At 41.4% G+C, this 15,398-nt stretch overlaps 1 protein-coding gene across 2 annotated transcripts in view; it reads left to right on the forward strand.

The window, feature by feature from the left end:
* Positions 1-15,398, forward strand: part of smap1 (small ArfGAP 1) — a 344,710-nt gene that overhangs the window by 265,711 nt on the left and 63,601 nt on the right. For both annotated transcript variants that reach the window (XM_078541858.1, XM_078541859.1), the window contains one exon: positions 11,785-11,912. In XM_078541858.1, the coding sequence (XP_078397984.1) occupies positions 11,785-11,912 (128 nt within the window). The remainder of the gene's footprint in view (positions 1-11,784; positions 11,913-15,398) is intronic.

Genomic DNA, 15,398 nt, shown 5'->3' on the forward strand with positions numbered 1-15,398 from the left:
CAGTGATATATGCCCAAGTTGGAATGATGTATGATTGAGGGGAACTGAGAGTAATGGTGTTCCCATGCACTTGCTGCTCTTGACCTTTAAAGTGGCGGAGTTTGCAGTTTGGGATATGTTTCTGAAAACATCTTAACAACTTACTGTAGTGCAACCATAGTGATGAAGGGATTGGATGTTTAAGCTTAAGGTGGGATGCTGATAATTGGGCAGCTTTGTCCTGGAAGGTGTTGAGATTCTTCACTCAACCAGCCAAGTGGAACATATCCAATCATACTCCTGACTCGCACCCTGTGCATGATGGAAAGGCTTTGGAAAGATGAACTGAGATTTTCGAACCTCTGACCTGCTCAAATAGCCTGATCCAGTTGAGGTTCTGGTAAACAGTAACTCCCAGGATGTTTATAATGAGGGTCATGTTAATGGCAATTATATTGAATGTCAAAGAGAGGTGGTTAGGCTCTCTCCTGTTAGAGATGGTCGTTGCCAAGCACCTATGTAGATGTGAATGTTACTTGCCACTTTGAGCCCAAGCCTAATGTTCTCCAGCTCTTTCTGCATGCTTGAATGGCATGAGTTATGTGAGGAACTGCAAATGGGGCTGGCCCCTGTGCAATCATCAGATACAGCACCACCCCTGATCTTAGAATGGAAGAAAGGTCATTGATGCATCTGAAGATGCAGCTTGTCCTAGGACAATTAGAACTCCTGATGTGATATCCCAGGGCTGAGATAATTTATCTCCAACAATGACAACCATCTTGCTTTATACCAAGCATGACTGCAGCCACTAGAGAATTTTCCCCCGATCTCCATTGACTTTGGTGCCTTGATGCCATGTACAATCACTCTCAGCTGACCTTTGAAATTCAGCTCATCTATACAAGCTTGGACCAAGGCATTCTGGAGTCAAATTACTTTGGAGGAACCCAAACTAAGCCATCAATGAACAGGTAATTGGTGAGTAAGTGTCATTTGATAGGAATGTTGTTGATGACTCTTTCCATCATTGGTTGGGAGTAGGACATACCTAGGCAATATTACACACTGGATAATTCTGCAGCAGTGGTCAACAGTGTTGTAGCCTTAATTTAATCTGATTCAAATTTGAAACAAACCAAAAAAATTAATAAGTGATTAAATAAAATTTGCTCCCTTAATACTTTTGTTCTCAGGCAATACTTGATAAATGTGATGCAGAAGCTCATGAGCACAGTTTAATTTCTAATTTATAAGGGCACGCACGGTATCGTTGCTAATCAAGAGCACTGTACTTCTGTTCGTAAACTGGATTGTGTATGAGAAACTATAAACATTTGAGAAAAAAACATTGAGACTGTTGAAAACAAAAAGGTTGGGATCAATAATGGTAAGTTGAAAATTAAAAACGTTTAGTATCAGGAAGAGACTTTACACAGAAAATATATTTTCCTCCTTTCCAAAGAAATAGTAACACGATCTTGAAAATGAGGGTTCATTATCAATGATTTGTTCCTTGATGAATTCTAGATCATGTTCATACACTTCACTGCTGTCAATAGCTGTATCCTACTGAATCAATATTTGATACTGTATGCAATTCTGCAATTTGTTAGAGTTATACACTTACAAAGCAGATGAAGCATATCAGCGCTTCAGTCACATTCGACTTACGAGCCTACACAGCCTTTAATCCCCAACCATCAGAAATCCAATCAGCTTTTTTAAAATTAATTTGCTGGATAACTCGGAGCTTATTTCAGTAATATGTGGCAAAATACTTATTTCAAGTTTAGCCTACACAGCCTTTCATGTCGATCATGCGAAACTAAAATTATCCTAGATTATGGTCTTGTATGAATGGCACCCCAGTGTTACACTTTTCCTACGAATCTGTGTGGGCATTGAGTTGACATTGTAGTTTTTGTTGCAAAGATAAACGTTTTTCAGTAGTAATTTTTCTAATTTGATTTTGGTATTTAGTGTGGAGGCACATTTTGCAGAGGACTCAACTCCCCTAAGGCACCATTTGTTGAGCCTGTTATTGATAAAAGATGTGCATTTTATATAGCACCTTTCATAATCACAGGAGGTCCCAAGCGCCTTATAACCGTGAAAGGTAACCACAGTTGTAATGTAGGAAGCATGGCAGACAGTTTGCACACAGCAAATTCCCACAACAGCTATGTGACAATGACCAGATAATCTGCTTCTATATTGTTTGAGAGATAATTACAGGTCAGGACAATGGGGAGAACTCCCCTGCTCTTCAAAATGGTGTTCATCGCCATCTGAGGGGCAGCTGGGGCATCAGTTTGATGTTTCATCCTAAAGACAGCACCTCTGACAGTGCAACACATCCTCAGCATTGCACTGGAGATGTTGCATTCAGGTCCTAAAATGGGGCCACAACCTTCTGACTCAGATGCAAGAGACCTACCAACTGAACCACAGCTGACACAGATTGCTTTTCAGAGCTCTGAGTGGTTTGTAAGTGGTTTCTGGTATTGGATGGCTACTGTGAAAATCACAGGACCACTTTCTTGAATTTTTTTATTATTCATTTGTGGGATGTGGGCTTTGCTGGCTGGGCCAGCATTTATTGCCCATCCCTAGTTGCCCTTGAGAAGGTGATGGTGAGCTGCCTTCTTGAACTGCTGCAGTCTGTGTGGTATAGGTACACCCACAGTGCTGTTCGGAAAGGAGTTCCAGAATTTTGACCCAGCGTCAGTGAAGGAACGGCGATGTATTTCCAAGTCAGGATGGTGGGTGACTTGGAAGGGAACTTCCAGGTGGTGGTATTCTCATCAATCAGCTTCCCTTGCCCTTCTAGATGGCAGTGGTCGTGGGTTTGGATGGTGCTGTCGAAGGAGCCTTGCTGAATTCCGCAGTGCATCTTATAGAAGTTTTTAAGAAGATATACGAATCAGCCTTTCGCTTTTCTGTGAGGCATAGATGGCAAAACGTTGTGGCCATTATGTTGGGTGATTCCGGTAGAGCTGACTTTGGCAATTAAGCAGTTGGTTTGGAGACACTTGATTCTGCAGGTTGGCTGAAGAAGTTGCCCTATTTCCTTTGATTGTGGCTTTGCTGACTTGCTTCCAGCAACAGAGAGGGAGGGAGACTTTGCAATTATAAGGGTGACTAGTTGATGATAATCTTGTTGTCTCTCACACAGTGCACGAGCACTGCTCTGCAAGCTAGCTTTATAAACCATTTTTCCCTGTGTATTCCTGTCAGGAAAAAAAACTATGTCTTCCCACCAGAGTCTGCTTTCTTCGATCTCCAACCATTTTACACATTCTGAGCTATGAATCAACAGGAGATGGATTTTAAATACGTGTTGAGATGTGGTAATCAATCTTCTATTTCTGCAACCACAGAAGATTAAAGTTCAGTCTTTTGCATCTTTCCTATCTCCCTTTTAAGTGTCTCTGCTTGAAGAAAGCCATGACACCTTTTTAGGTGCGACATTCCATGTTCTCAGAATTTATCAGAAAGTGCTCACTTTACATTGTGAGCTATCTTTTGCTCAGTGTCCTTGCTTCTATTTCTTTAAAAACACACAAGTCTCCCTTAAAAAAATTCAATATGCCCGTAAGTAATTTGGCTTTTCATGACAATTTAAATTCCTTAAAGGGACAGTCTATGATTCTGGCACAGTTTAAGAGTTTAGGATTGAGTGCTCTGTATGGATTTAATCCGTATCACTTTGTGTGAATTTCGTTTTACCCTGAGCTTTTGTTCTCCCTTATTATTTCCTAGCAGTTGAAAGTCTGTGGGCTGGCATTCCAGAAGAGATTTCCCATGTTTGACAGTATGGTAGTTCCTACCTATCTAAGGCCCTCAACCTTATTTAAGGTTGGGAAGGTTAGAGGGAATTTTCTTGTCAGAGAAAGAGTTATAATTGTTTCAGTCATAGGATTGTTCAAAGTCGAGTAGCTCCTCCACAAAATCTTTTCATTCTCCCATTAATTTTACATCTATGACATTACTAAATTAAAGTTACCTAAATTGATTTTGACAGCAATATTGATGCTGCTGAAGGATTAGTTTTTGAGTCAGTTAACAATTTTGTCCAACATACCAGCCTGTATGCCACCAAAAAAGGAAGGGCAAGTGTTATCTTATGTCATACTTCAGTTATGTAAAAAGGTTAGGAAGGTTTGGATAATTTCTAGTTGTCAGTATTGCTCTTAAGGGGCAATCAGCTTCTTTATCTTCATAGGAGTGTGTCAATTTTAGATTAGGCCTGTTCTGAAATAGGTAAGATTTCATTCTTCTTGAGTAACTTGATAACTTCTTAGTCATGGAAGTTTTTTCATTTCTTTTCAGTCTTGTAAGTTCTATGGTTACTTTATAAACTTTATTATTCTTTGTTTGTGTGTCTGGACAGTGAATGCTGGCAGGACTCATCACTGGGGAAATATTAGGGGCAAAGCCAATCCTGCCCACACTGACCATAAAGATGCCTCCTTTCCACATTAATAACCAGAAGCGAGAAGGCTGTTGTAAAGAACATATTTTTTCCAATATCACTGTAGGATACCGTGAATCAGGCTTTTGGGGGTTGTGTGTATGTTTGTGTGTGGGGCAAATTTAATTAAACTGAAGTCAGACACTGCAGGGTTTAAATCATCAAAGGGTTAGGTGTAAAAGCAGACATTTTGAAGTGGAGATAAGCAAGTTAAGATGGGATACAGGCAAATACAAAATTGAATATGAATTTGCATTAGGAGATGAGTGAGGAGTTGAATTTTTAGCTGTTGAATTTCACAGAGGAATAAAAGGAAGTTTTACTACTGGCAAAGATCATGAATGAATAAAGCAAAGTTATTAAGTTTATTTTTCCCAAAAGTAGCGGCCATACAGACTACATGAGAGATTTTTATATTCTGGGAAAGGTAACTTCCAAAATAAGCTAAGAACAGTGGGTTTAAAGATGAAAGAGAAAAAACATATTTAAGGAAAGTTTGAAAGCTGTATGAGATGTGTGGCCATGTGATCTTGAAGAGTGTGCTGTGCAAAGACAGACTGGTGAAGTAAGCAGCCTCTAGCCACCCCAGAGAAGTGTTTATTTGTTCCAGAAAGCAAGGTTTTGTTACAAGCCTTGGATTTCCATTGTTGAGTGAAAGGGAGAGAGGAGCCCCTGTGAAATACCTCCCCAATAGCAACAATGGGTGCCTTGTGGTAATATTACTGAATTTTTCACAGATTAAGAATCTGTAGGACCTGCTCCCTGGAAAAGGGTGTTTATCTGCGAGTCTACCTAAGTAGAAATCTTTTAGGAAATGTTGTAAGACTAAATTTAACTCTGTAACTGTAATCTTGTGCGTTTAAGTTTTCTTTTCTTTTGTTAATAAATGTTTTAATTTAATATTTAAAATCTCCAAAAGTGGTAGTGGAATTTTTACTTCTGACTTCTCGTAATAAATGCAAATTGCAAAATCATTGTGATAGCTTGACCAAGTTTCTCTTTGGGATTTGGTCAGTCTGGCAATTACCGGCTGCCATGTCATAACAGCTGACTAAGTTTTCTCTCTCTAACCTGCCACTCCACATTGAGTAATAGTGCCTTAGCAACTGCTTCAACCAAAATCAAAACTTAAAACTTACCCTAGCCCTTCTAATTACCATAATTCCTCTTCTAATGTCTTTCTCATTTGGCCCGCCGGAGGAGTGCAGATTTTTGCATTACCACTTTAATTAGGCGGGCACAGTGAGCTCACTGCCTGCCTGTTGAAGTCCCAGTCGTTTTCATGGTTGGACCGCTTCAAAATAAAATTAGTGAGCTGCCAGCGCTCAAAGTTTTGATTTAATGGGAATGGCTGGGGAATGGGAGTGAGATGGAAGGTTTGATAGTGGGCCGGAATATGTTTGTGGAGCCACTGGAGAATTAATTATTCATGCCTCTGGCCCTCAGAAAATTCTTAAAACTCAGATGTCAGTTTAGGAGTTGTCACCAACAGGCCCTCTGAAGGACTGCTAGCTTGTCCATTTTACAGTTCCAATGGAGGGGTTTGAATAGCATTTTTTTCAGAATTATATCTGGATACAATGTATGTCATGCACCCCCCCCCCCCCCAATTTGAATATATTACTGAGATTCCCTCCTAGACACTTAATTCCACAGCAGCTTCAAGATGGCATTGGAGCACTGAATTCTTCTCTTTGATTTTGATCTTTCTTGCCCCATTCCCACTCAAAAAAAAACCCCAGTAAAGAAAGCAAAATCAGCACCTGGACCTTTCAGGTGACAATCACCTGAAAGGAGGTGTTTCTGTTAGGTGATAATGCCAACTCTTCAATTGGCAAGCTGGAACATAGGGCCATATGCACAGGATTGTCAGATGACTTGCAAGTGGTCGTTTACGCACAAAAGACAGCTGTGATTAACATGTAACTTGATAGGCTGAACATGGATATAGCTTCCCCACAAGAGGCCAGGCTCACTGAGAGTGGATCACTGAAAGGAAAACATGACACGTTCATCTGGCAGGGGAAGAAGTTCAGAGGAATCACAGGAGCAGGGTGTAGGCCTCGCTGTAAGGAACTTGCTACTTTTTTGTCAGAACATATTTTTTTACTGGGGAATTTCAACATGAGCAGGCAAGACCATGAGACACGGTCCACCTGTCTTGGACATCATGGTCTCGGACAGACTACTTGAGCTTTGCTGCTACCATGAGCTTTGTGTAACTAACACCTTTCAGAACAAGCCATGCCACAAGGCATCCTGGGAACATCCAAGATCAGGGCATTGGCACCAGTTGGATCTGATCATCACCAGACGTGACTCTGAACAGTATTCTCAACACACCCACCAAAGCACTGACTGAGATACAGATCGCTCCTTGGTGTACACTCGGGTTAGGATGCAACTCTTGATGTTTTTTAATTCAAAGCAGAAATGCTTTCTTCAATGTCAGCCATACTGCCAACCCAAGATGAAAACCAACAGTTCCTTGACTCGATGGAACAGGCACAGAGTGCAGAAGTGAAATGAAACATACTTTGAGACACCACCTACAACACTGCACTCTTTAACAAATGGGAAGGAAGGGCAGGAAAATGCTGACTGGTTCGAGGCTAACATGACTGTGATGGAACCTGTCGTTGAAGCCAAGGGGTCCACTCTCATTAATTACAAGAGTGACCTGAGTGAGAAGACTCTGAATGCACTAAGAGTTGTTCGAAGTCCAGCAAATTGCTAGGCAGTGGGCAAATGACTATTGCTTACAATTCAGAATACAGAATATCCAGTGGTTGTTCGATACAGGGAATGCTTGGTTCTATTGCCATGGGCAAAGCTCCTGGTACTGTTGCTCTACTGCCTGAACTCATCAAACATGGAAAACCGGCACTCCTAGAGAATCTGCACAAACTTCTCTGTCTCGGCTGGGGGGAGGGGGCAGTGCCTCAGGCTATGCATAATGCAAAGATTGTGACCCTGCACAAGAACCAAGGCACCAGCAGTGATTATAACAACTCTTGAGGCATCTCCTTGCTGAGCATTGTGGGAAAAGTATTTGCTGGCGTTGCCCTTGTGGGACTGCAGATACCCAGTTCCCGGTGTGGCTTTAGAACCTGAAGATCTACAATTAACATGATCTTCTCAGTCCAGCAGCTGCAAGAGAAATGAACAAAGGAGACCACCATATATTGCCTTCGATCTCACCAAGGCATTCAACCATGTGAACAGAGGTGGCGTATTGAAGCTGCTGAAGAAAATTGGGTGCCCACTGAAGCTGTTCAATTTGATCACTTCTTTCCATGACAACATGATGGGTAAGGTCAGCTATGATGGGGCAACATTGAAACCCTTTGAGATCCACAGTGGGGTCAAACAGGGTTGTGTTCTAGCAATGACACTCTTTGGCATATCCTTCCCATTGCTACTGTCATTTGCCATCACATCATTTACAGAGGGTGTCTACTCATACCAGAACGGAAAGCTTTTCAGCCTTGCTCACCTGAGATCCAAGACAAAGGTGTCAGAAGCCTTCATAAGAGTTGTTGCATGCTGATTATACCGCTTTAGCATTTTATAGCGAGGAACACCTTCAGCAGCAAATGAACACTCACCTGTAAAGAGTTTGGTTTGACCACCAGTGTCAGGAAGACAAATGTCATGGTCCAGAATGTTGTTATATTGGCTTCAATCAGCATTGACAATGTGACGCTGGAGGTTACTGATAGCTTCACATATCGAGGCTCCACTATTACCAACAATCTGTCACTTGATGTTGAAATCAATGCACACATCGCAAAAGTTATTAATCCCAAGCTGAATAAGAGAACATGGAACAACAGCAACCTGACTGAGATCACGAAACCCTGAGCCTACCAAGCCAGTGCCCTCAGCACACTCCTCGACAGTGGTGAGACCTGGACAACATATGCTAGGCGGAGCAGTTTCCACTGTCTCAGACGTATCCTTGGCATCTCTTAGCAGGATGAGGTCACCAACTCGGAGGTCCTGGAACAAGGTAATTCCATCAGCATACACTCGTTGCTGAGTTAACAATGCCTGCTCTGGCTTGGCTATGTTCATCGATGGATGACGGCTGTATACCAAAAGATCTTTTATACAGCAAACTGGTCACTGGGCCACGACCTCCTGGGCATCCATATCTCCACTACAAGTGGAGAAATGAAGATGGTGGACATTGACACTGACAACTGAGAGACAGTCGCTGAAGGGCATTGGAAGAGGCTAACAGAAACAGAAAATTCAGATGGCTGAGAAGGGGGCCAAAAAAAAACAAAGGCCAGTGAATTGTGCACCTCCCCAGTCCACTGACTTCATCTGCAGAAAACGTGGCAGAGACGGCCATTGCAAAGTGGGGCTCCTGAGCCACAGCAGGCCGTGCTTAACACAGGGTTGACCATCACAGCACAAACCATCGTCTTATGCAACTGAAAGCTGCCATATGTAGTTTGTCCAGTTCTTTCCATTGGTCCTTTTCCTCAAGGATGCATCATTGATTTATAGTGAAAGTATATAATTATTAACGATTAAGAAGCATGCTTTAAATCATTTTTTAGTTCACTAAATCTAAAATGTTCTCTATCATATGCACTTAGCCTGTGACTTAGAATTTTCTTCATCCGCGTTCTTAGATTTGTTTTTACATGCCTAGTGAGGAACAAAGCTGTAATCTTGGGTTGGGTTGTACACTGAGGGCAGGCTCTGCTTAGCTGGTTGCCCTGCTTTAATTTTTTTGGGCGATGGCCTTTTACTTAGTAGGAATGAGGTAGGACTTCAGTCCATCTCCAGGAGAAGACCTGCCTTATAAAGCTGCTGGCCAATCAGAGTGGCAGCTCTGTGCCATGCCAGGATTGGTGGCCACTGCTGGTATTGCAGGAGGCCTGGGAGGAGGAGGGAGCATGGATGCCCCAAAACCCAGATAGGTCCGGAATTTGTCAGGACCCAGAGAGGGTGGAGGGCGGGGGGTGGTGTCGATACAGGGTGCTAAAGCTATGAGGCGGGGGTTGGGGGCGGTGGAGCCTCTGGCCTGGGAAGGATATACCTGCACCCCTCCTTCCCCCCCCTACACACCCCCCTCTCTTTCACTGACAGATTAGGTGCAAGCCTCTCCTATTGCCTGTTAAATCTGAGTGGTGGTGGGATGAGGCCCTTAATTGGTTGTGAATTGCCCACTTATGGGCCACAAGTGGGCCATAAGCAGGCGGCCCACCTGAGACTTCCTCTGCCACTCGTAAAATTGTGGTGGGGTGGATGAGCTGGTGGCGAAGGCACGGCACCCTAAACTATGGGTCCATCCACCCATTTTTCCACCTGCAGGTGGCCAGTGAAAATCAGTTGCTTATTTTGTGCATTATATACTATATAGCTGCAATCCTAAGATTAGGTTATAGCTTTGAAATAATTCTTTCCTGTATTTTTTTAAATGCTCATGTCCCGTCCAGGAGATGGGAAGAAAAAACCTGGCTACTTCATAAAATTATTTTTTTCTGTTTGTCAAAATGGACAATTGCTGGGCTGATGAAATGGCTTCAGCTGATCACATGCTCATAGTTCTGGAAGATTCTAAGTTGTTCCAATAGACAAAGGCTACCTCATCACCCCTTGGAATGTGACTTGTTTTGTATAAACATTCCAGCCAAGCCAACACACACGATTCCCAGTCTGCACCAGCCAGCTCTGGACAAAGACAAAGCTGTTTGGGACTCGTCATCTCCAACGCAATACAAATGGTTCTTCAGTTACCTGCTCCAAATACAATGGGTTTTAATGGGTAACTGAAGAACTTGACCTGAAACCACCCTGTCACATGACCAAGACTTGAGCTGTCTGAATTCCTTTAATTATACAGCTATTGAATTTTATCTTCAGTTGTGGTTTAACCTCCAAGGAGAACTGGACTCCCAGCTAGCAGCCTGCATTTGACCTCCATCTCTCACCAAGCCTGATTTCCAGGAAGAACCATGTATTTCACCTACAGAATGAGCTAATACCTAGGATACACGAATACTTTGCTGCATTTTCAACGGGCTCCACCTGCAAATGAGTTCCTCGGACTAAGACCAGGAATTCTGCCAGACAAAGCCACCTTCCTTGGACATTGACTTGCTGGACTCTGGACTCACGTGAAACCATAATTATCATTTTTATCGAGGTGTTTTCCCTGAACCCCTTTTTTTCCTTTACCCTCTTTTATTGTATGAATGCAAAAGGGGCAGATGTTGAGAAACCCCTTTCTGCGTTTTGTGTGTGTGTGTAAAAATAAACTACCCCTCTTAGTTTACCTTGTCTCGAGTTTGCTGTGGAGTTATTTAATAGAGGATTGGATAACTCCAAAACTGAAGGGTTAGGAAAAATACACCATCGCTTATAAAGGGGGAAATGAAAAATCTAAAATACCTTCCTGTTTATGGATGGATAGTGAGTGGAAAAATCAGGGTTGTTTAAATTAATCACCCTCCTGTCTGTAACACCCAGGATTGGGTGGGTATACAAGTTTTAATCTTCGCTTTTCACTGGATATCTGAATATCATGCAAACTCAAGAATTTGTTAACTTGTCTTGGGGTGGCAGTGGTATTGAAGATTGAAGTTATGGGTTTTGTACTGTTGGTTACAAATGCTTTAGCTTATCCATAAGCAATTTTTGTATCTGTTCATTTTTCCTGATTTGTATTTTGGGGGGTACTTTAAAGTTTTCTTTGACGCTTAAAGACATCACAAGTATTTGTAATACTATTACAGTTTAAGAACTGTTGATGTTTCTTTGTGGGAAGCCTGGCAGCTAAATGTTCTCTGTGCCACAGTAATGGCTCCTGATATGCATCCTTAGAGGCCTGACCTTAGGCTTCACTTTAAGTGGATGTTAAAAAATAGCGTCATGCATTGTTACTCTGTGGAAAAAACATTTGTGGATCTCACATTAACAGTCACCAGCAAAGGCTCTGATCAGTTGCAATCAACAGAAACATGTAGCTGGTTGTGTCATGCTGGGCTGCTTCACCATTGATCCAATTTTTTATAACCAGGCTACTGATGAAAGCTCATGAGAGTTTAGTACTGTAATTCTATTGAACTATCAGGGTAAGGAGTTGCTTTCTAAACCAAACTATATACCTATTGATGTATTCCTATTTTGAAATGTCAATCAGAACTTATCATTTTTAATTGACTTAATAGCCTGTACCAAACAAGCAATACTTAGGATAAAAAGTGCATCCTCCTATTTACTTTCCAACAGATGTTATAAGCAGCCTGAAAAGCCTATTCTCTGTTGTACACTGGTGAACTTACACTGTCTGCTTTTCTCCCATCAAGATACTCCTATTGAAGCTCCTATTGCTAATGGCAGCGCCACTTCAGGTACAAGCTTGAATGATGACCTTGACATTTTTGGCCCTATGGTTTCCAATCCTCTTCCACCATCGGACACACAGCTACATCAGGTAAAATTTGAGCATGATCACACGGTCTATTTACTATGTTTCCCAATTTTTTGCGGGGGATGGGGGGAAGCAGTCGTAGAGAGGGAGCATGTTTGCAGGTTTCCTATGTTATGACCACAGCTGACGTTAATGCTGAACAAGCCAGATCTCAGATGGAAACCTGCCTCATCTGATCGTAATTTTTTTGTGTTGTGGAAACGAGGAGGTAAAGCTACTCGACACAAAAGCACAGGCTGCAGTGATGACTTTTAAAATTTGAAGAATTAAACTGTTTATTATAAGATAGAAAAAAAAAGATAAAACTTAAATACAAGGTAAAAGATATACAGTTAGAAAAATCTTACAAAAATAACCCCTAAAATGCTTTATCAACGGTACACAATAAAACTATCTTTTTGGCAGCAGCCCTTATAGATTCTTAACCATAAAATCCGGGAAATATTATCCAATGCTTTCATTGTAAACAAGTATGATCCATGACTTCCCAGAACAACAGCACACTGATGTGTTTTTTCCAAAGGGAGATCAAAAAAAAACTGTTCACCTGATGAATAATCTCTTGGCCCAACACTGAGCTGCTTTCGTCAATTAAATGACTTTCACAGCTTTTCAGCACACTCCAAATACACAGGAACTGGCCTTCAGTGGGACCTCCCCTATGGCAACTCACTACACCTGTTTTCATAAATACCCTTTTCACCCCTTTCATTTTAGTTCTCCATTGTCTTCAAATATCCCTTTGAAAACTCAGGTTCCCAAATATCAAAGCCTTTCATGTTCTTGTTTTACCTCTATTTCGAGTCAATAAAATTGAAAACGCCCGTTGACTCTCAAATCTCCTGTAAAATGCAACTATTTTTTAGTACCTCTGAGACTCCTTTGAAATGCAACAACTACAAATCAATTTCAAAACTTATCCCCAAATGCTAGTTACAGATCAACTCTGTTACCTTGTTAGTTAACACCCACCCCAAGGCCTCATTACAAAATGCAAGATACACCTTTAGCCTTTCATCCCTTACTTTCTACAACAAACTGGCTCCAACAACCTCACCTTTGACTAACCCTGGACACACACACACACACGCAGCTTTACCCTTACTGACACAGAATATATACATAAACACAGAAATAAAATTTTTTAAAAAGGCACACGTCATCACACCTACTACCTCTGTTCCAGGGTTGTTTTTATTCACTTCACTAAGCAACAAGCTCAGAATTCTGCTGACTATTTATGTTGCATAATTTTGAAGCATTTTGGATTTTGTTTATCTACCGTACTTAAGGCAGGGCAGGTTTATAGCAGATTTATTTTTTAGCATAATGTGTGTGATTGTCCACCTTTGATGTAAAGACTGAGCAACTAATTTATAATGGTGGGAAGACTGAATAAGTAGTAGTTAAGCATTTACTCCTGGAGATGGCTGCTGTGGTAAGAGACTATGGTGCAAGCAAACCTGAAATTTTGTTTTCCACTTTTATTATTTGAACAGAGACTTTTTCTTTTCTCCCAGATTGTGCAGCCAGTAGGGACATTGTAGTCCCAGGTCTTCTCCACAGCCGTTTCAAGCAGTAGAACTAAAGCTAGTTTCACCTTCCCTGTGCATAGGGTAGCACCTGGCCTTAGCTGCTTGCATTTTTTCACATTATTCGTTCATGGGATTTGAGCTTCCCTGGCTAGGCCAGCATTTGTTGCCCACCCTTGAGAAGGTGGAGAAGAACCACCTTCCTGAACTGCTGCATACAAACAAAGAGCAGAAGTAGACCATTTGGCCCTTCGTGCCTGCTCTGCCATTTAATAAGAACGTGGCTGATCTTATATGAACCTCAGATATGCATCCTGCCTACCCCTGATAACCTATCACCCTCTTGATTACCAAGAATCTATCCACATCTGCCTTAAAAATATTCAAAGACTCTACTTCTATCACTGTTATGACTGATGCAGTTGGTAAAGCGGAGTTATTTTAAAAATCCCAGAGGGAAGCTTTAAACAACTGTCATAACCTATAATTTTAAATGTTGTGTTTGAGCTGCGACTTTAAACTCAGGAGTCAGACCATCAGTTCTTGAGGTTTTACATCAAACTAAATGAAACATTTTATTAATTTACAAAGGTTAAAATATATGTACACGTGGCTACAAATTACTACTATCACAACTTTTAACAAATTCCCAAACTATTCTCCATTAAGGCAACATACTCTCCATAGGCTTAACCATACCCCAGGCAAAGCATTTTCACCTTACAAATTCAAAATGAGGTTCTTTTCACTGTGGAGCCAGTTGGAGGCTTGCAGCTGTCTTTTGATCTTACATTACCTCTGCCTGCACACCTGAAAACTACTGAAGTTATACCTACCACCACTGATTGAATTCAGATTCTCACTGTCTCACCAGTCTCTTTGAACTTTACCTTTTAACAATGAAACCCCATTCAGTGCACCAATTTTATTAGTAATATAAAAATATTGCTTGGTAGCGCTTCTTGAATGCTCTAGTCAAAAAATGCAAATGCACGCTATCTCTCTGTTTACATCTCAAACTAGTACATCAAAGCACCCAGACTTGCTGGCCTTAATCCAATTAAGACATACCTGCAGATTAAACCTCTGTTTTAAAAGAAAAATATTTTTCAAAATATCATATACATTAATAGCTTCATGACAACTGCCTTTTCAGGAAGAGAGTTCCAAAGACGCTCAGCCCTCTGAGAAAAAATTTCGCCTCATCTCTGTTTTAAATGGGCGGCCCCTTATTTTTAAACAGTGACCCCTAGTTCTAGATTCTCCCACAAGAGGAAACACCCTCTCTACATCCGTCCTGTCAGGACCCCTTCAGGAACTTATATGTTTCAATCAAGTCGCCTCTTACTCTTCTAAATTCCAGTGGATACAAGCCTAGCCTGTCCAACCTTTCCTCATAAGACAGCCCACCCATTCCAGGTATTAGCCTGGTAAACCTTCTCTGAACTGCTTCCAACGCATTTACATCCTTCCTTAAATAAGGTGACCAATACTGTACAAGTACTCCAGATGTGCTCTCATTAGTGCTCTGTATATCTGAAGCATAATCTCCATACTTTGGTATGCAATTCCCCTTGCAATAAATGATAACATTTTATTAGCTTTCCTAGTTACTTGCTGCACCTGCATACTAGCCTTTTGCAATTCATGCATTAAGGTACCCAGATCGCTCTGCATCTCAGAGCTCTGCAATGTCTCACCATTTAGATAACATGCCTCTCTTTTATTCTTCCTGCCAAAATGGACAATTTCACATTTTCCCACATTATACTCCATTTGCCAGATCTTTGCCCACTCACTTAACCTACCTATATCTTTTTGTAGCCTCCTTATGTCCTCTTCACAAATTATTTTCCTACCTATCTTTGTGTCATCAGCAAATTTGGCAACCACCCCATCCCAACCTTCATCTAAGTCATTTATATAAATTGTAAACAGTTGAGGTCCCAGCACTGAT

Source organism: Cetorhinus maximus, chromosome 5 (assembly GCF_964194155.1).
Source record: "Cetorhinus maximus chromosome 5, sCetMax3.hap1.1, whole genome shotgun sequence".
Taxonomy (NCBI): domain Eukaryota; kingdom Metazoa; phylum Chordata; class Chondrichthyes; order Lamniformes; family Cetorhinidae; genus Cetorhinus; species Cetorhinus maximus.